The sequence below is a fragment of the Gigantopelta aegis genome, chromosome 3 (genome assembly GCF_016097555.1).
Source record: "Gigantopelta aegis isolate Gae_Host chromosome 3, Gae_host_genome, whole genome shotgun sequence".
Taxonomy (NCBI): Eukaryota; Metazoa; Mollusca; class Gastropoda; order Neomphalida; family Peltospiridae; genus Gigantopelta; species Gigantopelta aegis.
The window spans coordinates 63,143,841-63,169,784 of record NC_054701.1 but is presented as its reverse complement, the minus strand read 5'-3'; the positions used below and the strand labels follow the sequence as shown (position 1 = coordinate 63,169,784).

At 35.8% G+C, this 25,944-nt stretch overlaps 1 protein-coding gene across 4 annotated transcripts in view; it reads left to right on the top strand.

Annotated features, from left to right (window-relative positions):
• Window positions 1–25,944, top strand: part of LOC121368409 (neuroglian-like) — a 156,724-nt gene that overhangs the window by 112,235 nt on the left and 18,545 nt on the right. For all 4 annotated transcript variants that reach the window (XM_041493121.1, XM_041493122.1, XM_041493120.1 and 1 more), the window contains 13 exons: window positions 1,600–1,731; window positions 2,813–2,956; window positions 4,408–4,592; window positions 5,072–5,162; window positions 6,907–7,188; window positions 9,327–9,703; window positions 10,874–11,111; window positions 14,414–14,544; window positions 15,645–15,873; window positions 16,688–16,810; window positions 17,856–18,038; window positions 19,150–19,275; window positions 20,788–20,949. In XM_041493121.1, coding sequence (XP_041349055.1) covers window positions 1,600–1,731; window positions 2,813–2,956; window positions 4,408–4,592; window positions 5,072–5,162; window positions 6,907–7,188; window positions 9,327–9,703; window positions 10,874–11,111; window positions 14,414–14,544; window positions 15,645–15,873; window positions 16,688–16,810; window positions 17,856–18,038; window positions 19,150–19,275; window positions 20,788–20,949 — 2,403 coding nt within the window. The remainder of the gene's footprint in view (window positions 1–1,599; window positions 1,732–2,812; window positions 2,957–4,407; window positions 4,593–5,071; window positions 5,163–6,906; window positions 7,189–9,326; window positions 9,704–10,873; window positions 11,112–14,413; window positions 14,545–15,644; window positions 15,874–16,687; window positions 16,811–17,855; window positions 18,039–19,149; window positions 19,276–20,787; window positions 20,950–25,944) is intronic.

Sequence of the window (25,944 nt, the reverse complement as noted above, 5' to 3'; positions counted from 1 at the left end):
CATTATCAAAATTTTCACAAGCCTATAAATAATGCATTTGGTGGTGGGTGATAATGTTGGCATACATTTTTAACCCCCACCCCCTCCAAACACACACACACTCCCCCCCCCCCCCCCCAAAAAAAAAAAAAGAAGGTAAAAATGGTTAAAAAAAATCAATGACCCTTTTAAAAAAAAAAGAGTGTAAAAGAGTACTGTGTCTACACTTAAGACAGTATTGGTAATTGTTTATAATTGTTCCAATAAAAACATGGGGACAGACAACAATTACATCATGATTGTTTGGGTTAGAGGTTATGAAATATGGGATATATCTGCATTCAAAATTCAATATAGAAAGTGTTAAATAGGTGGTGTATTAAAAAAACATAATAAAATATATACCAGTGTGTGTGTGTGTGTGTGTATCGCTGGGTGAGTGCAAGAATGTTGTATATACAAAATTCCCATTTTGAGAAAACGAGCATTAAAAAATAATATCGCTGGGTCAGTGCAAAAATGTAGTATCTACAAAATGTTGATAAATAAGGTCTTAATTTTCACAATGTAATGGACCCTATATGTCCCAGAGCAAAAATGTTGTATGTTCATATAACAGGTCTGGTTGCTTAATTTGAAGTCAGCTAAGCTGTTGTAAATGCATATATTGTAGTTGACTCGGAGCGAAAGTGTTGTAAATGTTATATCAGTGTATGCTGCTTCAGATTTTGGAGGAAACTACCAAAAGAAGAATACAAAAAGTCATGGCTTCCGCAATTATTTTATTATTTTTTAATGCTGGTTTTCTCAAAATGGGAATTTTGTATATACAACATTCTTGCACTCACCCAGCGGTATGTATGTATGGATATGTGTGTGTGTGTATATGTGTATATATATATATATATATATATATATATATATATATATATATATATATATATATATAAAAATAAACCCACTTGATTTTGTACATGCACATTCGTTTGATGTTTAAACTTTTAAAACCACCTTAGCTATGGTTTGTTTCAATTAAAGTTATTTATAATTTGTTAATCGATTTGCAATATTCTGGTGATTATTTTACCATTGCAAAAAAAAAGAACAAACAACCAAGAACTTGCTATCAGATTAAATTGGTGGTTAAAATTGATTTGATTAAAATGTAATGTTCATTAATTAATATGCTTTATTATCCATATGGTTCAACATAATCGGGTTAATAATAATCATACAAAGCACACGTGTAATAACAAGTGTAATGACGTAATTTTGGGAAGCGACGTCATAACATGATGTTGCATCTCCAGTCCTAGCTCAGACTGTGCATTTGAAATATGACGTCACTTCGCCGTCTCTTTCTAGTTGTGGCTGAAACATTTTGAGTTGGGTCTTGTTATTCATAAAGAAAACAACAATAATAATATGGATAATAAAGAAATTATTACACTTGCATGGGAGTCGTACTGATTTTACGAAACTCATGTCAGGATTCATGTATTACCCTCAAGCTCGCTCGGGCAATACAAAAATCCTGGCACTCGTTTCATAAAATCAGTACGACACACAAGCTCGTATAATAATCTTTATTTATTTCATTATTCATAACTTATTTTGCAGCCCGTCCTTATTGGATAAAAGAGCCAAAAGATCAAGAAGTGGGTGTTGAAGAGGGTGCAGTATTTTCCTGTAAAGCAGACGGCATTCCCAAACCAACAATTCAGTGGTTTATTAATGGAGAACCATATGAATGTAAGTTTGTATGTTTGTAGAGAAAATCCCACATCAGTATAATGTGGATTTAAGAATTCAACTTATAAACATCTGTTAATAATGTTTGTTTTGAGATACTTTTTTTCCCCCACCGTATTTAGTTGTATGTTATATTTGCAGCTGTTAAATCAAACTAACATCAAGAACTAAGGAACTTTTTTCCCCACCATATTTAGTTGTATGTTATATTTGCAGCTGTTAAATCAAATGAACATCAAGAACTAAGGAACTTTTTTTTCCTCACCATATTTAGTTTTATTACCTACGAGGTACAGCATAACGAGGGTCATATTTATCGTACGATTTCCCTCGTATGTCAGCTAAATCGTATGTCTTCCTGACATTGTCATTTAATGATTGGCTGTTGTAAGAGTACATTTCTTTCTGATTGGCTGACACAACATTCCACAGATACTACTTTCTTCATTAATACATTTTTATTTCGAGTGTAAGCTGATCACATGCCGTAATGACAAATACGTGTTTATAATTAATTTAATAAAACATTAATTGATTATTTATGATAACTTGTATTATATTACAATGTAGTTGTGACACATCAAACACTTAATTATGAATATAACGTTCACAACTGTTAGAAATCTATACTAAGGTCGACGAGTCACTTTTCGCACCCTTGTTTTGGCTTTGTACATAATAAATGTAGCATATCTTACCGTAATTTCACTTGAAAGCCATATTTAGTAAAAGGTACAATGTTTTAATCACAAAATTTTCTTCAAACACATTCAGGTGCGTTAATAATGTTCAAATAAAAAAAAATTCAATCGCAATTTTGCCCTGGAAGTTTTCCAGCATTCTTAAAACGGAAACGTCATGTACCCAATTTATAGGAGATGCAAAGTGACGTCATTGGAATACTGACGTCATTCAAATTCAAAACTAATTATTTCAATTACTGTGTATTTGTTTGCTTTTTAGTATACACATGCTTTACAATTTACAGCTGTTGATACCTGTGTACTCTTTACTTATGGGCGTATAAATATCACGTAACTTGACACTCATATAATATCCTCTATGTATGTTATATTTGCAGCTGCTAAATCAAATAAAAATCGAGAACTGAAGAACAAAGTGCTGTACTTCACCAATCTCCAGAAAGCCGACAGTCTGGTTATTCAGTGTAATGCATCCAACAAACATGGCTACCTGTGGGCTGATGTTTATCTTCATGTCTTAGGTACGTATTGTCATGGTTTTTGCATCAATGGCATGTTCTGACCTAGGGATGAGACGTAACCCAGTGGTACAGCACTTGCTTGATGCGAGGTCGGTTTGGGATCGATCCCCGTCAGTGGACCCATTGGGCTGTTTCACAACTGGTACATCAACGGCCATGGTATGTGATATCCTGTCTATGGGATGGTGCATATAAAAGATCCCTTGCTGCTAATCCAAAAGAGTAGCCCATGAAGTGGCGACAGTGGGTTTCCTCTCAATATGTGTGTGGTCCTTAACCATATGTCCAACTCATGAGTTTGCAGCCATTGTAAGATGTTTGCAATAACAGAGCCTTGTTGGCGACTAGTATTTCATACTAAATACATTTCCTTGTTTAGGAACAGATCAGGCCTTTTCTAAAGGCACTACGGGCAACCTAGGGAGGCACCTCATCCTCTGCAGGTCCTAATTAACGAGCTAATTTCGGCCTAGTAAAATCCAAACCTATACGTAGAACGACCATCGAAATTGCTCCGAATTTTCTTCATCAAAATATGCACTCATTTCCCTTTTGGCGTAATCCTACGGGACATTCCAAATTACATAGCACCATACCACCCTCTGCCTGTTACCGGCTACAGTCGGACTGCTGGTGCTCCCTTGGACCTGCCAGTACAGGCGGTCCCTCCTCCCACCCCCACCCTTTCTTGTCCTGGACGGAGGAGCTGGTCGAGGCCAGCACTTATGCCCAGGACAGGCTTGCTACAACAGCTTGCTCTGAATGTGCACGTTAAACAATTTGGTGTTGGTCATGGTCTTGTTCAGAATACCAGTGTCTGTATATCGAATGTGTTTGCAGTCGTATATTAATGTTTGTAACACAGTTTTTCGCTTTAATTCGTGATATATATTTTTTCATACGTATGAAATTATTGGGAGGTAAAATCCGGTTTGGGCTACTACAAGCATTAGGGCAACCACAAATATCTTGTAAATACAGACACTGATATTTTAAATAAGAAAATGTATTTAATCTGTATGTTACATCATCAAAAAGGCTCTATTGGTCGGAAACATTTTATGATGGTTGTAAACTCAGGACTGTCCCTTTAACCTGGCTGTCACCTTTAATACATTTTGCAACAGCATAAATTTATAAATAAGTAATAAATCAAATGTATTTGTGGGTATGTAATTCAGAATATAATCTTTAGATTTCCAGAGATGAAAGTTTTCATAACCCACTTTCACCTCCGAGATTTCACAGTGAGAAAAATTACTAAATGTTTTTGGTCACAATGCAACTTTGAAATTGCCCATTTAATGGCACCTGAAAAGTGCTCATGAAACATTCACAATAACCACTATATTTTAAGACACTGCAGTTTCAGGGGTTTTTTGTTTGTTTTTTATCCAAGGATCATTTTCATCTCGGTATGTTGCACAACACCTTAAACATTTTATTTTCAGCTATTCCGGCAAAGGTGATCAAAAAGCCATCAGCTGAACAGAAGGTTGCCTCGGAGCAGGCTGTGACGTTGAAGTGTGAGTCTGTGGGGAAACCAACACCCGAAGTGCGGTGGTTCAAGGGTGCCCAGCAGTTGAGTGACGGTGGTCGGCACAAGATCCAGCCCAATGGAGACCTCCTTATCAAGGTGAGCATTAGTGTGGATTCCGGCCAGCAGTCTCTTGGAACCAGATTTGACGAGATTTGTTTTGAAACCAGAAGTGGTAGGAAATTTGAAACAGATTTGACGAGATTTGTTTTGAAACCAGAAGTGGTAGGAAATTTGAACCAGATTTGACGAGATTTGTTTTGAAACCAGAATTGATGGGAAATTTGAACCAGATTTGACGAGATTTGTTTTGAAACCAGAATTGGTGAGAAATTTGAACCAGATTTGACGAGATTTGTTTTGAAACCAGAATTGGCAGGAAAATTGAACCAGATTTGACAAAATTTGTTTTAAACGTTCTGTCCTGGTTTTTAAAAAGAGACGCTGTAAAACATCCGGTTTTGAGGGAATTCCAGTTTACAGAGGGTCCGGTCTTGAGAGGTTTCACTGTATTACAATTTCGTGGAAATACCATGGCTATTTTACTACTTGTAATATTATTTGTTTCAATGTTTCAGAATGTAAACATCAAGGACAGTGGTAATTACAGGTGCTATGTGAAGAACAAGTTTGGACGAGATTCGGCGAATGGAACGTTGATGGTTCGACGTGAGTTAGATTTGTTTTCTCTTCATTTGTAACTGATTTATAATAGCGATTTGTATCGGTTTATATAAACAGTGTTTAGGTAGAGGTCTGTAATTCTGAGGTGGTTTGGGTCATATGGACCCACTCAGCGGAACTACTGGGTTTCTTCTCATCCCATTCAGTGCCCAACGACAGGTATTTCAAAGGCAGTGGGATGTGCTGTTCTACTTTCCAGTCCTGGATGGAGGAGCCGGTGAAAGTCTACATCTAGGTCCATGACAGGCGTGTGCTACTACACCTTGTTCTGAATGAGCACGTTAAAACATATGACCTGACCTGACCTGACCTGTTCTGTTCTATTTGCTACTTAAGGTGAAATGTAGCAGTCTTCCTCTGAAGACTACATGCTAGAATTATTAAATGTTTAACATGTAGTAGCCGATGATTAATAAATTAATTAATGTGCTTAGTGGTGTCATTAAACCAACCAAAGTTCATTGTTAGTCCAAAAATATGTTTTTATTCCGATATTACTTAGTGACCATGTATCAAATCCTGATTATTTGGGTTTCTTTCACAGGCAAAACACACATTGACTTTCCCACCAATAGACCAAAGTTCATTGTTACATCAATAATGGGGTTTTTTTGGTCGGATATTCCTTAGAGACCATGTATCAAATCCTGATTATTTGGGTTTCTTTCACAGGCAAAACACACATTGACTCCCCACCAATAGACCAAAGTTCATTGTTACATCAATAATGGGTTTTTTTTGGTCGGATATTCCTTAGAGACCATGTATCAAATCCTGATTATTTGGGTTTCTTTCACAGGCAAAACACACATTGACTCCCCACCAATAGACCAAAGTTCATTATTACATCAATAATGGGGGTTTTTTGGTCGGATATTCCTTAGAGACCATGTATCAAATCCTGATTATTTGGGTTTCTTTCACAGGCAAAACACACATTGACTCCCCACCAATAGACCAAAGTTCATTGTTACATCAATAATGGGGTTTTTTTGGTCGGATATTCCTTAGAGACCATGTATCAAATCCTGATTATTTGGGTTTCTTTCACAGGCAAAACACACATTGACTCCCCACCAATAGACCAAAGTTCATTGTTACATCAATAATGGGGGTTTTTTTGGTCGGATATTCCTTAGAGACCATGTATCAAATCCTGATTATTTGGGTTTCTTTCACAGGCAAAACACACATTGACTCCCCACCAATAGACCAAAGTTCATTGTTACATCAATAATGGGGGTTTTTTTGGTCGGATATTCCTTAGAGACCATGTATCGAATCCTGATTATTTGAGTTTCTTTCACAGGCAAAACACACATTGACTTTCCCACCAATAGACCAAAGTTCATTGTTAGTCAAGAAATGTGTTTTTTGTCGGATATTCCTTAGTGACCATGTATCGAATCCTGATTGTTCAGTTTTGTTTCACAGGTCGGTCTGGGATCGATCCCCGCTGGTGGGCCCATTGGGCTATTTCTCGTTCCAGCCAGTGCACCACGACTGGTATATCAAAGGCCGTGGAATGTGTTATCCTATCTGTGGGATGGTGCATATAAAAGATCCCTTGCTGCTAATCGAAAAAAGTAGCCCATGAAGTGGCGACAGCGGGTTTCCTCTCTCAATATCTGTGTGATCCTTAACCATATGTCGGACGCAATATAACTGTAAATAAAATGCATTGAGTGTGTCGTTAAATAAACCATTAAACATTAAAATTGTTTCACAGGTAAAACACGTATTGACTCCCCGCCAATAGACCAAGAAGTGATCCATGGCAACGAAGTAACGTTTACGTGCGGGGCCTCCACCGACCCCAACGAGTCCCACAATCTCCATTACGCCTGGACCAAGAACGGTCAGCCGCTGGCCACTAGTGACCCCCGGATACAGCAGAATGAAGGAGATTTGGTGATAAACGATGTGAAAAGCAGCGACACGGCTAACTATACGTGCGTGGCATCCAACAACCTAGACAACGCTACCTCTTCTGCAGTACTCAGAATAAAAGGTAAATCCAGTTGGTCTTTTATTATTATTTTTTTTTTTTTTCAACTTATTTTCGTGCTTATATCCAATTAAAGTTCAAGCACGCTGTCCTGGGCACACACTTCAGCTATCTGGGCTGCCTGTCCAGGGGCCTAATTCACAAAGGTCTCTCGGGCTCTGCTAGACAACAAAGCATCCTCTTTACATGTCTTTTAGCATTGCACTGCGGTATCGCAAAGTTGCGAGAGTTTAGTGAATTAGGCCCCAGGACAGTGGGTTAGTTGTTAGTTGGTTAGTGGTTAGTGAGAGAGAAGAGGGTGTAGTGGCCTTACATCTACCCATTGAGCCCTTGAAAACTCTCTGGGTTGGAGCCGGTACCGAGCTGCGAACCCAGTACCTACCAGCCTGTAGTCCCATGGCTTAACCACTGCACCACCGAGGCCAGTTTCTTTTTTCTTTTTTTAATGATCTTTTCAAGTGTGTTTCAGACTCGACTATTTTGTTTCTGTATGATGATTAATGGTAATCGTTTGCATGTGTCCTATTTTGAGATTTCAGTTTCATTTGGTTATGTAAAAATATTTTAGGATATCAGTTTTTTTAAGTTTACATTGGATATACTGTAAATCAGGAAATGTTAGTAAGCATAAAATATTAACGAATTTAGCGAGGTCGTACAAGACGCTAATGTTTCATGACGCTAAATTTAAGGAGACATACAACAGACTGTTCCAAAAAACTTTGGTGTGATTGTTTTTTCTGTGATGAACTGAACACACAACAATGGTTACATACTACTGATTACACCAAAAGGATATCAAACAACAATAGTTAGTTAGCATGCACATTACTGCAATTTTCTACTAAATTCAAGATGTCTTTAAGCTGCACAATGTCAAGATTCGTCAGAAACATTATTTCAGCTGATCCTACAACTTAAGCTTATTCTTTTTTTAGTTTCTGATACGATGACCTTGTTAAAGTTCTATGTCGCTAATAGGTCACTTATTTGGATCTCGCTAAATTGTAAGATCATTAATATTTTATGATTTACATTAATTCGGAGAAAATCTCTCACATGAAAACTTTATGATGGAGCTAAATCCAAAAGTTGACGTCCATAACTGTCCTAGTTGGAAAAATATTACCGATACCTTGCTTTTTTGACTTCATCAAGACAAATCATTAACAAAAACAAAATTCCATCATGTTATGTTATCAGTGATTTATGTTAGTGGTCAAAATGTATTTCCCTCATTTGAACTTTCATAGTACAGGTATTTTTAGTTAGTTGATATTCAAAAAACAAAAAAAGACCTCTCAACTATATTCAGTGGTTGTTAATTGGCTGAGATGTCCAGACTGGTTTTCCCTTTGATTCTCCAAAACTACAGTAGCATACATTTAATTTTGGACATTACACAATACAATTTTAATATAATATAAGACTAAAATAAACTTGTTGAACTTACGGTAAACTGCCCAGTCATTTGCGATCAACTATCAATGCTGATCACACATTTCATTACAGACCTTTAATAATTAATTGCACATGCCTAGTTTATTTGGTTATTAGATAATTAGCATACTACCCATGTTGCGAGCATAGCTGTCTCTGTTGCGAAGTTAATGACTTGCAGAAGACGATTTTTATCACATTCTGTTATCTTAGATGTTTGTGTAATTAAGGATTGTCTGTTATTTCTTTTACGTTCATTGGGGTATGAAAAAAAAATCATCTGCAAACTGAATTGGCAAAGCCGTTCACACATAAGTATGCTGCTAATTTTATTTTTTTGTACCCAGATAAATGTAAAAGAAATAACAGACTATCTTTATGATTAAATTTAAAACATACTTACTAATAATACTACTAAAAATTCTTATTTTATTTTGAATAATGTCTTTGGTCATAAACAACAACACTTAATAAGACAAAGTATCAATATAAAATGACATCATCAGATATGACATTCCCTGACAACATAATTTTGATGTTCATCAATAAATTAATAAACTAGCATTGCTACAGCTGCACCAATGGGATGAAATTATATTGTAATGAATGTAACAGCAATTTAATTATAAGACTTTGAAACTCTTTGAAAGTCTTTGAATTTGTTTGGTCTTTATGGATATGGTTATATTTTCTATTTGTAGCACCTCCGGATGCTCCAGCCGACGTTAAAATTCAAGAGTGCTTTGCGAAGGCTGCCACAGTAATCTGGGAATTCTCCGAAAGTCTGCAGAACTTCTCACCTCTCCAGAACTTCATTGTTGAATACAACACAACGTATAAACCTAACAAGTGGATCATTGTGAGCAGGCCACGGAAGAATGCAAGACGAGCGAAGATAAAGCTGTCGCCTTTTGCATTGTACACGTTTCGAGTGAAGGCTGTGAACAAGATTGGCATCGGTAAAGCCAGTAATATCACCAGCCCGGTTTGTAGAACACCGCAGTCCAGACCCGACCGAAATCCAAGGAAAGTGGGATCCATTGGAGACCGCACCAAATACCTCATTGTGGAGTGGGAGGTATGTTTTGTGAAGTGGCATTTTTATTTTTCCTGGGGCAAGACATAGCCCAGTGGTAAAGCGCTCGCTTGATGCATAGTCGGTTTGTGGTCAACCCCAATCAGTGGGCCCATTGGGCTATTTCTCGCTCTAGCTAGTGCACCACGACTGGTACATCAAAGGCCGTGGTATGTGCTATCTTGTCTATGGGATGGTGCATATAAAAGATCCCTTGCTGCTAATCGAAAAGAGTAGCCTATGAAGTGGCGACAGCGGGTTTCCTCCATTCAATATCTGTGTGGTCCTTAACCATATGTCCAGTGCCATATAACCGTGAATGAAATGTGTTCAGTGTGTCGTTAAATAAACCATTTCCTTTATTGAATTCCTGTGTTTGTAAGAACATGTTTCTGTATCTCACTGTCCCAACTGCCTTATTGTGTAGTGCGAGGTACACTTTGTGAAATATCATTATGCCTGTGTTTGTAAGAACATATTTCTATAATTTACTGTCCCATCTGTTTTATTGTGAAATGAGGGGGATAGTTTTTGTGTGCTACCATTATAGCCAAATCAGAAAACATTTTTGATATAATTCAGCAACATTTAAAAAAAAAAATTGATTTAATCAACCAGGCTATCCATTATGGTTTGAAAAACCTAGAAGTCCGCATAAGCATTTCAAATTTTGAGAGTGAGGTTGAAGTGCAATCCCTTGAAGCTGAAGTGGTCAGAATATGCTTTGATGCAAACACAAACCAACACTCGCACTCACACACACACAGACACTCATACTCGGACACACACTCACACTCAAAAACACGCACATACTCACACAGACACACAAAAACACTCACACAACACATACACACACACACAGACACACACACAGACACACACACACACAGACACACACACAGACACACACACACACACACACACACAGATGAAAAGGGAACTGACATTCACCACACGATGCTATAATTCATATGATTTTCCTGCTGGACCTGATAAGAAAAAAATTCTCTATGCAAATTCAGTTTAAATATTTTAGTTTGTGGATGATTTACCGAAGTTAAAATAGTTGTCTCCCTCCTCCCTCATGTAATCAAATTCTGGAACTGCCCTTACACTGTTTGTTACGCATGAATTTATTACAACCCACGTAATGCAGTTTACTACAACTTGCAGCCTATGTCAAAAATTGACCACAATGGTGAAGACTTCAAGTATGAGATCATTGTGCAAGAGCTGGGTTCCAATGGGAATGGTGTGCTGCGCTACATTGAGGACGACTATACGGTGGGAAGGAAGGAGATTCCAGTGAACACCATCTACAAACCGTACAGGATCACCGTCAAGGCAAAGAACAGAATAGGTGAACCTTTGAAGAAACCAAAGGCTGTCATCGGCTATTCAGGAGAAGCAGGTATGGCAAGCATGTTCTGAATTGTACCTCATGAGAAAAATTGAGGGGAGTGGTTAATTGCTTCCATAACTTAGAGGGCGGGACATAACTTGATGCGCAGTCGGTCTGGGGTCAATCCCCGTCGGTGGGCCCATTGGGCTATTTCTCTCTCCAGCCAGTGCACCACGACTGGTATATCAAAGGCCGTGGTATGTGTTATCCTGTCTGGGGATGGTGCATATAAACGATCCCGTGCTGCTAATCGAAAAGAGTAGCCCATGAAGTGGCGACAGCGGGTTTCCTCTCTAAATCTGTGTCATTAAATAAAACATTTCCTTCCTTCCTTCCATAACTTAGATAATGCAGAGCCATTTAAGATAATACAATATTGATACCATATCCGTACCAGCTCCCACCCAGAGTTAGTTTTAACGATTCAGTGGGTAGGTGTAAGACCACTACACCATCTTCTCTCTCACTAACTACTAACAACTAACCCACTGTCCTGGACAGCTAGCTGAGGTGTGTGCCCAGGACAGCGTGCTTAAAGCTTAATTGGATATAAGCACGAAAATAAGTTGTAATGAAATGGAAAAAAAGAGAGGGAGCGAAAGGTTGTTTTTTTGAGGTTGCAGAAGCCTGAGTGATGGTGGCAGCTTTTCTCAATCTTTTTCTTGAGGGCTGGGACGTAGCCCAGTGGTAAAGTGTTTGCTTGATGTGCAGTCAGTCTGGGATCGATCCCTGTCAATGGTCCCATTGGGCTATTTCTTATTCCAGCCAGTGCACCACGACTGGTATATCAACAGCCATGGTATATGCTATCCTGTCTGTGGGATGGTGCACATAAAAGATACCTTGCTACTAATGGAAAAATGTAGCAGACTTGTATGTCAGAATTACCAAATGTTTGACATTCCAATAGCCGATGATTAATAAATCACCGTGCTTTAATTGTTTTCTTTTTCTCATTACCAAATGTTGAAGTAATACCAAATGGCCGTACTTTAAAATTTGCTGAGGAGTCAACCAAATATTCCGTTATTTTATCATCCATTAAAGTCTTTTTTTAGGAGATATCGCTGGTACTATAATTTGCAATATCTCCTGCAATATTCTCCAAGGAGATATCGCTTCTTATAATCTTGATTGGTCAAATTTTAATCACAAGACATTATTTTGTTACGTCATTGTGTATGTTTCAGCGCTAAACCTATCATTAGTGACGTCACACCACTGTCGTTCTGCTAGTTAACGAATCTATAGCTGCCAAATATAGTGACATTCAACCAACATTACTGACATTGTTTACAATTGTTGCAACTGAAAAGAATGATAAAAAGAATACTCCCCTCGTGTCTTGTGATATCATAATTTATCAGCACTCATTGATAAAAGTATAATAATCCTCGGCAAGGCTCGGATTTCATACTTTTATCAACTCGTGTTGATAAATTATGATATCACAAGTCACGAGGGGAGTATCCTCTATTTATTTTCTCTATTTATTTTCTCTATTTATTTTCCCTATTTATTTTCTCTATTTATTTTCCCTATTTATTTTCCCCAATTGTCACCGTGTACTAGAAATGACTGACATTAACCAACTGGTGCATTAGCTAGCCTGCGGTGCTTGGGTTATAGGATCAAACTTGCTTGGAACTATTAGGGTTTTTTCAGTCCATCCCAACCAGTGTTCCACAACTGGTATATCAAAGGTCGTGGTATTTGCTGTCCTGTCTGTTGGAAAGTGCATGTAAAATTACCTGGCTGCTAATGGTGTCCTTTAACTGGTATTATAAAGGCTGTGGTATGTGCTGTCCTGTCTATTAGAAAGTGCATATAAAAGGTACCTGGCTGCTAATGGAAATACAGTGAAACCTCTAAAAACTGGACCCTCTATAAACCGGAATTCCATCAAAACAGGACATTTTTCATGGCCCCTTTTTAAATATCTGTACAGAAGAGAACCTCTCTAAACAGGATACCTCTTAAACTGGACTTTTTACTTGTCACCGAGGGTGTCCGGTTTAGAGGAGTTACACTGTTATGTAGCCAGGTCTCTTCTGAAAGCTACATGTCAGAATTACCAAATTTTTTATGTCCAGTAACCGGTGATTAATTAATCAGTGTGCTGTAGTGGTTTCATTAAACAAAACAAACTTTAACATTAAATCTGTTGCCGATGATTAACCTTTAGACTACTGGATTAATTTTTAACAAAAACCACGTTGAGTGGGTACTCACATATATTCACTTAAATGTTTAATAAATACATGAAATAAAGTTCATATATGAATCGGTAAGTATTATTTTCGTGTCTTTTTTTGTAATTTTTATTATTTTAGATCGGCTAATGGTGATTAAAATTAGGCAAAAAATCGAAAAAGTTGCGTTTACTTACGGGCATTTGTGGCCAGCTGTCCAGTATTTATGTTCATTCTTCCCGATAACAGTGGTTTTCTGACCAGAATTTTTTTTTAAACCCGAACTACGATTCATATTGCAATATTTGGTAATTTTCGTTGTTGGTAAAACGATCAAATTTATTATCAAATTAGCTGTTACAATCAGCTATCGATCCCTGAAAATTACCGCGACGTGCCGCCATTGTTGTCAAGCGAAAATACTTGCAGAAAACCACTTTTTGAACTCAAAATTTCAAGGTATTTTCAATTGCAAAAATCAAAACAAAAACCACCATTTTGAAAAAAAATATTTTTTCTTTAATTATATTTCCGTTTCCGGTGAGTGTCGTGTGCAAAACGGCGGGAAATATGAATTGGGGAATGCACTGTATACAGTGTACAGTATATCGACTGACGTGACATCGGGCGAGATATCTCGCCTGCAGTAGTCAGAAGGTTAATAAATAAATGTACTCTAGTGGTGTCGTTAAACAAAACAAACATTACATTAAATCTGTTGCCAGTGATTAATAAATAAATGTACTCTAGTGGTGTTGTTAAACAAAACAAACTTTAACATTAAATCTGTTGCCAGTGATTAATAAATAAATGTACTCTAGTGGTGTCGTTAAACAAAACAAACTTTAACATTAAATCTGTTGCCAGTGATTAATAAATAAATGTACTCTAGTGGTGTCGTTAAACAAAACAAACTTTAACATTAAATCTGTTGCCAGTGATTAATAAATAAATGTACTCTAGTGGTGTTGTTAAGCAAAACAAACATTAAAACTAAATCTGTTGCCAGCAAATGTGTGTCAAAATCAACTGATAGCGATTTTGCTTTCAAATCCATATTTTACATTATTGCTACCTCGGGAATATTCTTTTATGCTTTTTATTTAATTTTTCTTACAGCACCAATAGTAGTGCCTGAAAACTTTGAATTGGACCCGGATTACAATGTGACGGCAACCAGTGCTCACTTCCGTTGGGACCCAGTCGACACCTCAGAGGAGAAAATTCGAGGAAAATTTTCAGGCTACAAGGTAACACACAAGACAATATAAAAATAATAGCTAGGGCTTTTAGATTGTGTCATGGTGATAAAGATTGTGCCCAAAATGTGGTGGCCTAAAATAATCATGCCCAAAATAAATACAAATATGCTGATAAAAAAACCAACAAGATAAATAATTCACATAACTGAACAGTCAGTTACTTAGGTAATATCTAGTTAATTAAGTGTCGTACCCATTGGGTTTTTTCTTAGTATATCAAGGCCATGGTTTATTTTGTCCTGATTGTAGAAAAGTGCATTTTAAAGGTTCCATGGTGTTGTTAGCATCTGTGTGGCAGTAGTACGTTTCATCTCTCATTATGTAGACCAGGGCCAATACTTGTAAAAGTTTTAACAAGTCCAGACTCAATTTTTAATGAATCACACGCATATAATTTATATGGCGTTGTCATGACATTACTGTCTCAGACCCTTAGAGTCTTGAGCCTAGACTCTAAAAAGTTTTATAAGCAGCAGGCCTGATGTCAGTTATTGTATTTTAATATACTTAATAACTAGTGATTAAACAGAGTGGTCTTAAACAACTGGCACATCCAAGCCTTTGGTATGTACTGTCTTGCCTATGGGGAAAATGCATATATATAAAAGATCTCTTGCTGCTATATTTGATGGAATGATAAAATAACCATGTGTTAGACACCAAATAGCCATATGTATAATGTCCTGTGTCACTAAGCATTCATTTCTTTTCCTCTTCAATCCAGTACTTTTATTCTAAATTTTAATTTTATCTATCTATGTTATTTGTTGGGGGTTTTTGACAGTTCTTTACACTGTGTTTATATTTAACTCTTAAACTTTTATATTGATTTTGATAATCACTTTATTTTTTGCAGTTACCATCGTTTGACACCCAATAGCCGATGTATTTTTCTTGCTGGGGTGTCGCTGAACATTCATTCATTCATTCATTCATTCATTCATTCATTCATTCCAGTACCTTTAAATTTTCAGGTTCGATTTCATTCACGCCAGTACATTTAAATTTTCAGGTTCGATTTCATTCACTCCAGTACCTTTAAATTTTCAGTTTTGATTTCATTCACGCCAGTACATTTAAATTTTCAGGTTCGATTCTGGAAGGCTGATCAAGAGGAGACAACTCGACACGAGATTTTGATTCCTCATGAAGAACCCGTATCCGGTTCCCGCCGGCGCAGAGCGGCTGATGGCAAGATCAGGGCAGCTGTTCAGAACCTGCCGTCGTTTTCTGAAATAATCGCCGACGTTGTAGTTGTGAATACGTACTTCAGCTCCAACTCCAGTAACCAAGTGAACTTTACCACACCAGAAGGAGGTGTGTGTTGCCTGTGAAATTATCTTCTTGGGCTTTTCAGGGTAGGACGTAGCCCAGTGGTAAAGCGCTCACTCGATGTGCGGTCGGTCTAGGATTGATCCCCATCGGTGGGCCCATTGGGCTATTTCTCGTTCCAGCCAGTGCACCACGACTGGTATATCAAAGGCCGTAGTATGTACTACCCTGTCTGTGGGATGGTGCATATAAAACATCCCTTGCTGCTAATCGAAAAGAGTAGCTCATGAAGTGGCGACAGCGGGTTTCCTCTCTCAGTCTGTGTGGTCTGACGCCATATAACCGTAAATAAAATGTGTTGAGTGCGTCGTTAAATAAACCATTTCTTTCTTTCTTGGGGTTTTCATTTTTTACACGCCCATTTAGGAGAAAACACTGTGTGAGATTTGTGATATTGAACATATAATTGGCTGCACCGTGGTGATAGCCTAGACATCAAAGCCAAATCATCCACTGAAATTAATACGACCAAAATTGACTATGTGACTATTTATTGTCTGCTGTGCAAATACAAGTGGGTCCAATGGGCTATTTGTTATTCCAGCCAGTGCACCATGACTGGTACTTCAAATGCTGTGATATGTACTGTTCCGTCTGGGATGGTGCATATAAAAGATCTCTTGCTACTAATGGGAAAATGTAGCGGGTTTCCTGTCTAAAGCTATATGTCGCAATTATCAAATGTTTGACATCCAATTGCCGATGATTAATAAATCGGTGTGCTCTAGTGGTGTCATTAAACAAAATAAACTTGAACTTCTTGTAGGTATAATTTGAAAATTTGTTTTTATGTTTACAGTTCCGTCGATGGTGAGTTATTTCTTGGCTCTTCACCGTGGATCAACTCACCTTCTCCTGGAGTGGGGTCCCCCCACAGAACCTAATGGAGTCGTAACCGGATATGAAGTTGGATACCAGAAAAGTAAGTCACATCAAAGTTGTTTGTTTTTTTTGGCATGGTTTTTTTCTCCCACATAGCTGTAGGATCTGTGTGTATATCTTTCATCTTTCATGTTTGTCTTCTAAAACTGTAACATTTAATACATTAGGAGATATTTAAATAAAATTTGCAGCATAATACCCAAGAAGGTTAAGTCATGTATTATATAACTACATTGAAACCCATCTAAACCGGATACTCTCGGGAACAAGTAAAATGTCTGGTTTTAAGAGGGATCTAGTTTAGAAAGGTTAAGTTCTGTACTGATTTTTTAAAAAGGACCGTGAAACATGTCCGGTATTTAGGGAATTCCAGTTTATAGAGGCTCCGGTTTTGAGAGGTTTCACTGTATATGTAACTAAACTATATCGGTGAAATCATTCTAATTTAAATCAGTTTTTACTAACATATAACTATGCAAATTAGACGACACCATACATGACTTCATATTGAAGTTACTGCATTAAAAATTTGCTCATTCATCAGCTACATATATTGAAAAAGAGACATAGAGAATAGAAATACAGAGATTGGCTGTTGAATAGGAGGGTTAAATATACAGACGTTCAAAAGAAACCATACCAAAAATGTTTTTTAATTTCCTTTACAATTTGGATAATGGAAATAAAATTATGGTTAAATATGTTTTTGCTTTTATGGAATGAAATGTTTTTGCCAATATCCCAAATCACCAGTCTCATGAATATGTATGTTTTAAACATGCAACATATTTTGGGTTTTCTTCAGTAGTCTCTCAGAGAATTGGTAGTTTCTTTTGGATGTCAGTATATGGTGAATGAATGAACGAAACAAAAATTTAGTCCTTACATTTGGTTGTTATCATTAGCTTTAGTTTCAGGAATACTTTTGTGTTTAAAAATCAATGTGCTCTAGTTAAATAAAAAAAATAATTAAAAAAAAAAAAACTTTTGTGTTTTGTATTTTTAAAAATGTTACTCTGTGGTAAAAATTAAAAAGTTGTCAAAACTAACGTCATCTTCTATTGTTTTCTTTTGCAATTAAACAGTTGAAGGTTTTCGTCTCGGGGATAGTGAAATAGCTGAGCAAATAGATGATCCTAAAACGAGACGGATATTTCTTGGTGGACTTGAGGAAGATAGTACGTACCGAGTCTTCGTCTATGGCCTGACAAAACAAGGCAACGGCGAACCGTACTACATTGATGTTAGGACGGCCGATATTAATGAAGGTGAGTTGTTTGAGGAAAGTGACACGCGGTGGGATGTAGCTTAAAGGTAGAGTGCTAACCTGAGGCGCAATTAGTCACAGGATAGTTTATTCTTATTTGTATACAGTGTGGCGGCGAGGAAAGGGGGGGCGGGGGGCATCCAAGCCATTGTCCCATATTTATTACATTAAACAGTCATGGTATGTACTATCCTGTCTTGTGAGAAATTGCATATAAAAGATCTGTTGCTGCTTATTAGTAGGGGTGACCTGTATGGTGACTACAGGTTTCCTCTTTCGATTAAAGATTAAAATAACCATAAAATAGCCCCTAGTTACACATTGAGTAGCCGAAGTTTAAAAATGTGTCGTAGTATTGTTAAACAAGTGTTCCTTTTCTTTCCTTTTAATCAATGACAGGTGAATTTATTATTCATTTGCCAATTGTTGAAGAATCAAAACCCAGAGTGCCTTTAAAATAGAGTTAAGCTATTGGATTTTAAGGCTGGAAAGTGCAATTCAATGGGGAACTGTAAGGCCGCTGTCACACATTTGTGCTCATTCATGTTGACCTTTGGCAGGCATTTCAAATTGATGAGATTCCGCAGGATAGCATGCTTGAACATTTAATCGAACATTAACATTTTTGGATTGTTTATAATATGTTCTTTGACATATTGGATGCTGAACAAGCAAGCCTAAACCAAATACCAATGACATACATTTAAAAAAAAATTGAATCATTTGTCATATATTTTTGACTAGAAATTAAGTTTTAAGAAATCTGTTTTGGTTGTTAAAATGTCAGACATGCAAATTTGTATTTCATTGTAGAGTTTAAGCTTGGCGCATTAAATTAATAGCAATTTGGCAAATATGATCAGAAAATTGGTACGATAACAAAAATCAAGTAACATTTAGCTAAACAGAATTATTTTTTAAAATAGCTATACACATACAACCGACACACTGTTTTTTTCTTTTCGAATTACATGTATTAGCTTTGGAGGGGGTGGGGGGGGGGGGCGAATTGGTAATAGCATATATTCTCCAAATTGAACTTTAACTTACAATTAGGCAATGACAGCTTAAACCCTGCATTGATTCTGTTATGGAATGTTTTTTCTTTGTAGAACTGGCACGACCCGAGATCCTGGATGTAATGGCTGCATCCGATTCAGTTAATGTTTCCTGGAGGTTGCCCGACAGAAAAGAGCAGAGAGTGGGAGACTTCTATTATCTTCAGTATAGAAAAATGGGTTAGTTCATTTTCAAAACGGTGTAAGGCAGTACAGTGCTCAGCTGAGATGTGACTGGTTAATTGTAAGATCAGTTGTCCTCAATGAATCGTTTTACCCTGAACCCAAACAGTGCCTCATTTGTATATCAAAATTTGTGCAAAAGTGTCGTTAAATATTCCTTACCTTTTAGAACAGTATTTATTACTGTCAGATAATAATAATAATAATAATAAAATCTTTATTTATAGAAGGTAACTCGGTTAGTTATAGACTATTCTCCCCTGAGGCCTTCTTACTAATTATAACAATAATAACAATAATAATCATATTCATTATTAAAAGTAAAAACTAACAAAACCATACATGTATGTACAATATATACAACCATAAAAGATATTAAGACATAATTATGTAGAAGAGCAATCATGTTTCTAAGAAGTGTTTGTAACATTTTTTCTTAAATATATTTAAACTAGTACATTTTTTAACATCATTAGGTAAACTCTTCCAGATATATCAGCTTTATCAGTGATCAGTAATCGGTGATTAAGGCTGGCTAATGGGCATAATGTATAGAGAATGTGATCTTTGTTTATATTTTTGAAATCCAATTTTTATCTATAGTCCTTCCCACAGGGAATGCCTTTTTTTATACTATAGAATTTACTACAAGTTATTTATTTCTGAGATGATTGTTTTCTCAATTTTACACAAATTTTTCTCTTCTTCTTTTTCAGAAACACTTACTTTTTTTTTCTTACGTCAAACCAAAATAAAATGATTTACAAAAAACATTTTTGTAGGAGGATTTGACGGACAGTAGATTGACATGACGAAAATGGAATATTCCTATACATGTAGTTCTATAATAATTTGTTTAAGTAACACAATCAAAAAATGTAGACGCATACATAAAATGTGACAATAGAACTAAAACAAAACACAGAAGAAAGAAAAATTAAGGTCAACAAATGATGGCATTTTTTTTTAACAAAGATGACCCATTCCTCACTGATCTTAAAAAAAAGAACAAAGCTGTACAGCTATTCTTAGAACTACAAATGTGATCAATAATAATAAATTATTTTTTCTCGTATATGTTAATAATGTGATAGTAACTGCAAGAATAATTAGCAAATTAGCAAGCAAATATTCGAATATTCGGACCGAACACGCCCTAGACTACAGAGGGCGGGACGATGCGTGGTCGGTCTAGGATCGATCCCCGTTGGTGGGCCCATTGGGCTATTTCTCGTTCCACCCAGTGCACCATGACTGGTATATCAAAGGCCGTGGTATGTACTACCCTGTCTGTGGGATGGTGCATATAAAAGATCCCTTGCTGCTAATCGAAAAAGAGTAGCCCATGAAGTGACGACAGCAGATTTCCTCTCAATACCTGTGTAGTCCTAAACCATATGTCCAATGCCATATAACCGTAAATAAAATGTGTTGAGTGCATCGTTAAATAAAAATTTCTTTCTTTCTTTCTTTCCCTAGACTACAATGTGTATCTTTGTTTCGTAACAGGAGACAGCCAGTACAAACGAGTAATTGAGGATGAACATCTCAACTTCTGGCAGATGATTGACGGTTTGGAAGGCGGGACTCAGTACGAGGTGCGTGTTGTCACGGTATCGGGGAGTACCCAGGAGTCGAGTGAGAAGAGGACGTTTGTAACGGGAGGAGTTGGTGAGTGCTTTTTTTTTTTAATAGTAAATTTATGAATATCTTCAGTGTTTTGGATGGATGACATTATGTTTTTAGGTTGATTTTTTTTTTTTTTTAACTAATTTAAAAAAAAAATATATTATTGGGTTTAATAATATGAATGGTTATGGTAAATGCATTTTCTGTCATGTAAATTATGAAGGAATGTTTGGTTTTGGTTTCAATTTTTTTTATTGTTGTTGGTTTTTCATTTAATTCATGTTTAAAATCATTTTCACTGTTTGGAAGGATCATAGTAAATAAAAATATAGATTTGAGAGGAGGATGTCTCTAATGTGGATGGATATTGTAAATGTTTTATGTATTATGCAACTTATTAAGGAGTATAGTACACACTCCTTAATTTGGATATATTTGGGTGGTGTTGAGTATTGAAATTCTAGTCATGCAAGTAAAGTTTCAAACTTGTTTTGTTTTGGGGTTGTTGTTTTTTTTTGTTCTTAAATGTTTTTAATTATTTTGACTAACCTATAGTATCCTATATGTGTGAGTTAAATGAAAGTTTTGCTCTAAATGTTATAGTACGCTGCTGGTTTTGTAGAGTTTTTCTGCTCATGGTAATGATGTTTTCAGTTGGCCTAACAGTAATAACCACAAAAATTCTTTTTTTCAAAGCTTTGAAAACGAAATCATTTATAATACTTGTATAAAACTGGTGGAAAGCATTTTCTTCTTTTTGACCTGTTAATTTTACTAGGCTTCATAGGCGTCCTGGCATACTTGAATGGAAGTGATATCAACAACCACAACAACTCCACAGGAGGTTTTCAAAGTTTTTATTTCCGTTTTGGAAAGTATTATTAACCAGCATGTATGCACCAAACCAGAAAACCGGCCTGGGTGAATCAGTCAATGATATTTAACTGTCTTTTTGTTTACTAAAAAAATGTTTCAAGATGTGTGCATCAAGGTTTTGGGACATTTTTCAACTGAGATGATTTTGTTGTGTAGTAAATAATAAATTAGCTTTTTTTCCCCCAGATTTTAATTTCTTTTTATTAGGTATTGGTTAGTTTGGACATGCTTGTAATGTGGCATTCTAGTGAGATTCATGCTTTTGGTTAATTTGTGAAAAACAAAGAAAGAACAAATTTAAAGACCAAACTACAACAAAATATGTATACATTATATAAAGAGCACATATGTCATAGATTCCAACCCTTATATTTAGAGCAGGATGACTCCGTGCTTATAAAACTGAAGTCTGTAGATGTCAGACTATAATAAAATCAGAAGACTTTAATACTATGGAAACACTATGTCTGGTGCTTATAAACCTTAAAGTCTAAACTTTAATAAAGTCCAGACTTTAACGTCATGACAATGCCATTCAAATAGCATTACGTTAAAGTCTGGACTTTATTAAAGTCTAGACTTTTAAGTTTTATAAACAAGGGCCATATACAAATTGCAAGTAGATGTTAGACTTGAATAAAGTCTGGACTTTTAATTGGTCTTCATATTTAGACTGTTGTCTCCCATTAGAAAATTAATTCAATTAATAGCAAAAATTCTCACTAATATTTTGGGGGCAGGATGTAGCCCAGTGGTAAAGCGCACACCTGATGTGCGGTCAGTCTAGGATCAATCCCCATCGGTGGGCCCATTGGACTATTTCTCGTTCCAGACAGTGCACCACGACTCTTATATCAAAGGTCGTGGTATGTACTACCCTGTCTGTGTTATGGTGCATATTAAAGATCCCTTTCTGTTAATCGAAAATAGTAGCCCATGAAGTGGCGACAGTGGGTTTCCTCTCTCAATATCTGTATGGTCCGTAACCATATATCTGATGCCATATAACCATAAATAAAATGTGTTGAGTGAGTCGTTAAATAAAAACATTTTCTTCGTTCCTTCTTCCTTCGCTCATGTCTTTATTATGAGATTTTATTATAGGATATGTCTTCAAGAATTCCTAAATTATCAAGATCTTCTTTGAATATATACTAAACCTAGATGGCACATTTGTTATTGCTGGAACAAATGTTCACAAGGATGTTCAGTACCATCTGAAATCAGGAATTTATACATTTTCTGGAGATGTACACACCAATCTTTTTAGCATTTTAAAGGTTGGAATGTATTCATTTGTTCATAGCATTAATTTGATTTTGGATGTAGAAGGACAAAAATATAAAAAAATTAATAGATTTTTTGTAGGTACTTTTTTTAAATGTTAAATATTTTATTGATGTGAGCAAGAAAGAGAAAGAGAAAAAAAGTTTTGCCATTAGCCATTTTACTATGGAACGCATAGAATGTAGAAAAGTTATTGATGTTTAAAAGTAATGTTATCCGTTGACATCAAAACCTTACTTTTTCAAATAATAAATTATTAAAAGAATACATTTTAAATGTGTTAATATTGTGCATGACAAAATAGTAGTACAATCTTCACTTTAGATTGAGTATGTAACACCTGATTGATGTCAACATACTAGTTAATTAATTAAATAGCACTAACATCGAGTTAATTCTCATTAACGCAATTCGGGGCTGAACAAGCCCTTGGAAGCATGTCATTTAGGAAAACAACTTAATAACGGTGATATTTTGTTCACTAATGCTGGGAATTTTAGTCTCTACAAGTAGCTAGTATATTTTTTGCCCAATGAATAGCCAATGATTACAATACATTTTTTTTTTTCATATTTAAAAAAAAAATTGTATGCAGAAGAACATTAAAAAATGTTTACTTTAAACAGGTGATTGTTACACAGTATGCCTTTTTAGTCTTCTTTCAGTATTATTATGTTTCATGTTAAAAAATATATATATATGCATTATTTGTGGAAGGGATACATAAAGAAATGTCCACTTTAGACGGTTGGTTGTTTTACAAAGAGAAGGTACAACTGTATCTGTATTGTTGCTTGCTGTTGTTGCAGCTCTTTTCCATCCCAAAGTTACTCACGTCATTAGCACCCCTATGGGGGAGGGTATGTATGCAACATATGTACGTGCCTGCTCTTTCGTCTACAAACTGCATTGAGCCTGGTATGATTTGCCATTATGTGCACACAATGGAAAGTGTTCTTAAACGGAAAGAAAGCATTGCTTAAGGTGCATTTTCATGGTGTGGTTTGTCATATTTTTTCGTAGCATACACATCCAAGCTGGTCTTTAAAAAAAGTGGATATCAGCATTGTAGACAGCTAGCTAATAATCAACAATATCCTTTTATAAATGTATTCAACATTTACATGTACAAGACTGTCAATGCCCAGCGAACATTTATTAAATTAGGCGGTGAAAAACCACTGTCTGCCAGTTTTTTACTTCTTTAAGTTGGAAGATAGAAATTTCTTAAACATTTCAAGGACGAATTTCAACAATAATTATATTGGTCATTTGGAAATTGTATTTGTTTGATTTTTTTAAACTTCTTTTTATTGGGGGGGGGGGGGTAAATTTTGGCCAAATCATTTTGTAAAAGTGTGTAATTATAATGATTTTAGGTTTTTTTATAGCAAAGTGTTTGACAATTGAAAATTACTAAGCAAATTGCCTGTTACTATGGTAATTGTTACTGCAACCCCTGCAATTAAGAAAATGTCCACGACAAAAAAAACATGCCATTAAAACCCCCTGAATATAGAGTCCAAGGCAAGAAAGTGCTGTTGATAATTAAAAACTCCACGGCAATCTCCACAGCATTGCCGATTGTTGTGGGCAGTTGCAGGGGTTGTATTGTTAGTTATATTATGAAAATGCACCTTCAGAATTTGTATTGGATACAACATGCACATGCAATGCAGAAAATGTGCAGCCAAGGGAACAAACAGTGCTTAGGCTAAAAAGTACTATGCTTTGCGTGTAAATAGGTTCTATTTGGTAATTTCATTATTAAAAAAAATACAATAATACAGGGTTCGTATGGAGTCTGGAAAACCTTGAAAAGTATGGAATTTTGAAAATCCATTTTCCAGACCTGGAAAAAGTATGGAAAAATACCTTTTTTGCAAGTTGCTTTGGAAAAAGTATGGAAATTCGTCTTTAGGACTCCTGTAGAAAATTTCGCTTGCATGAAACTGGTGAAATCTGTCCACGTTTTCCAATCTCAGCACTAACGTACATTTGGGAAATCAATGTTAACAATTGCCGACATTTACCGAAGATTTGAAGTACACACTTGCGCAATGCATACGGCAAAAAGATTGTTCATTATTGAGTATAGTGTGTCTTCAAAAATATTTTTTTGTCTTGGAAAAAGTCTGGAAAAGGTCTGGAATTTTTTGTTTCCAAGGTGTATGAACCCTGACAATAATAATTAAAATTAATAATAACTTTAATGTGAAATTGATGGTTTTAGTGAAAACAACATCTGTTGCTAATAAAGCAAAAATTGTCAGCTTTTGCGAAAGCATTGCTTAATGCTTCAGTTGTTTTTGTTTTACAAATTAAAATTGAGATGCTTAAAAATAAAATCATCCACAGGTTCAGTATAAATGTTTTTATAAACAGCTGGACAAGTCTTATGCCATGGCATGTTGCAAATTAATAATAGCAAATACAGTTAACTGTATAAAATATTTGTCTTTTTAAAAAATATTTTTATATCTTATTAAATTTTAAGAACAGTCCATTCACAAAATAGGTGCGGATTATGTGTATGTGCTTTGATGCAATGTATGGACTGATGATGGACCGGCTTCAATTTATTTGTCTGTTTTGCATACATTATAATAGATAAGCATAGCCATTGGAATTGTAAGTTTTGAGTCACTCCTTGTTTCCCTGTAATTTTGTTCAAATTATATTAATTTAAAAAACAAAATTTAAATATATAAACCATTTCAAAACTAAATTAACTAAATAAATTTTGCAGAAAAACGTTTACCCAAATTATATGGATCAAATGTTGATATGCTTTTGTCATGTGGTATGGGTATATATTGCAAATATGCCTTACATGTTATAAAGTTTCTGAATATGCATTTTAAAAAAAAGCAT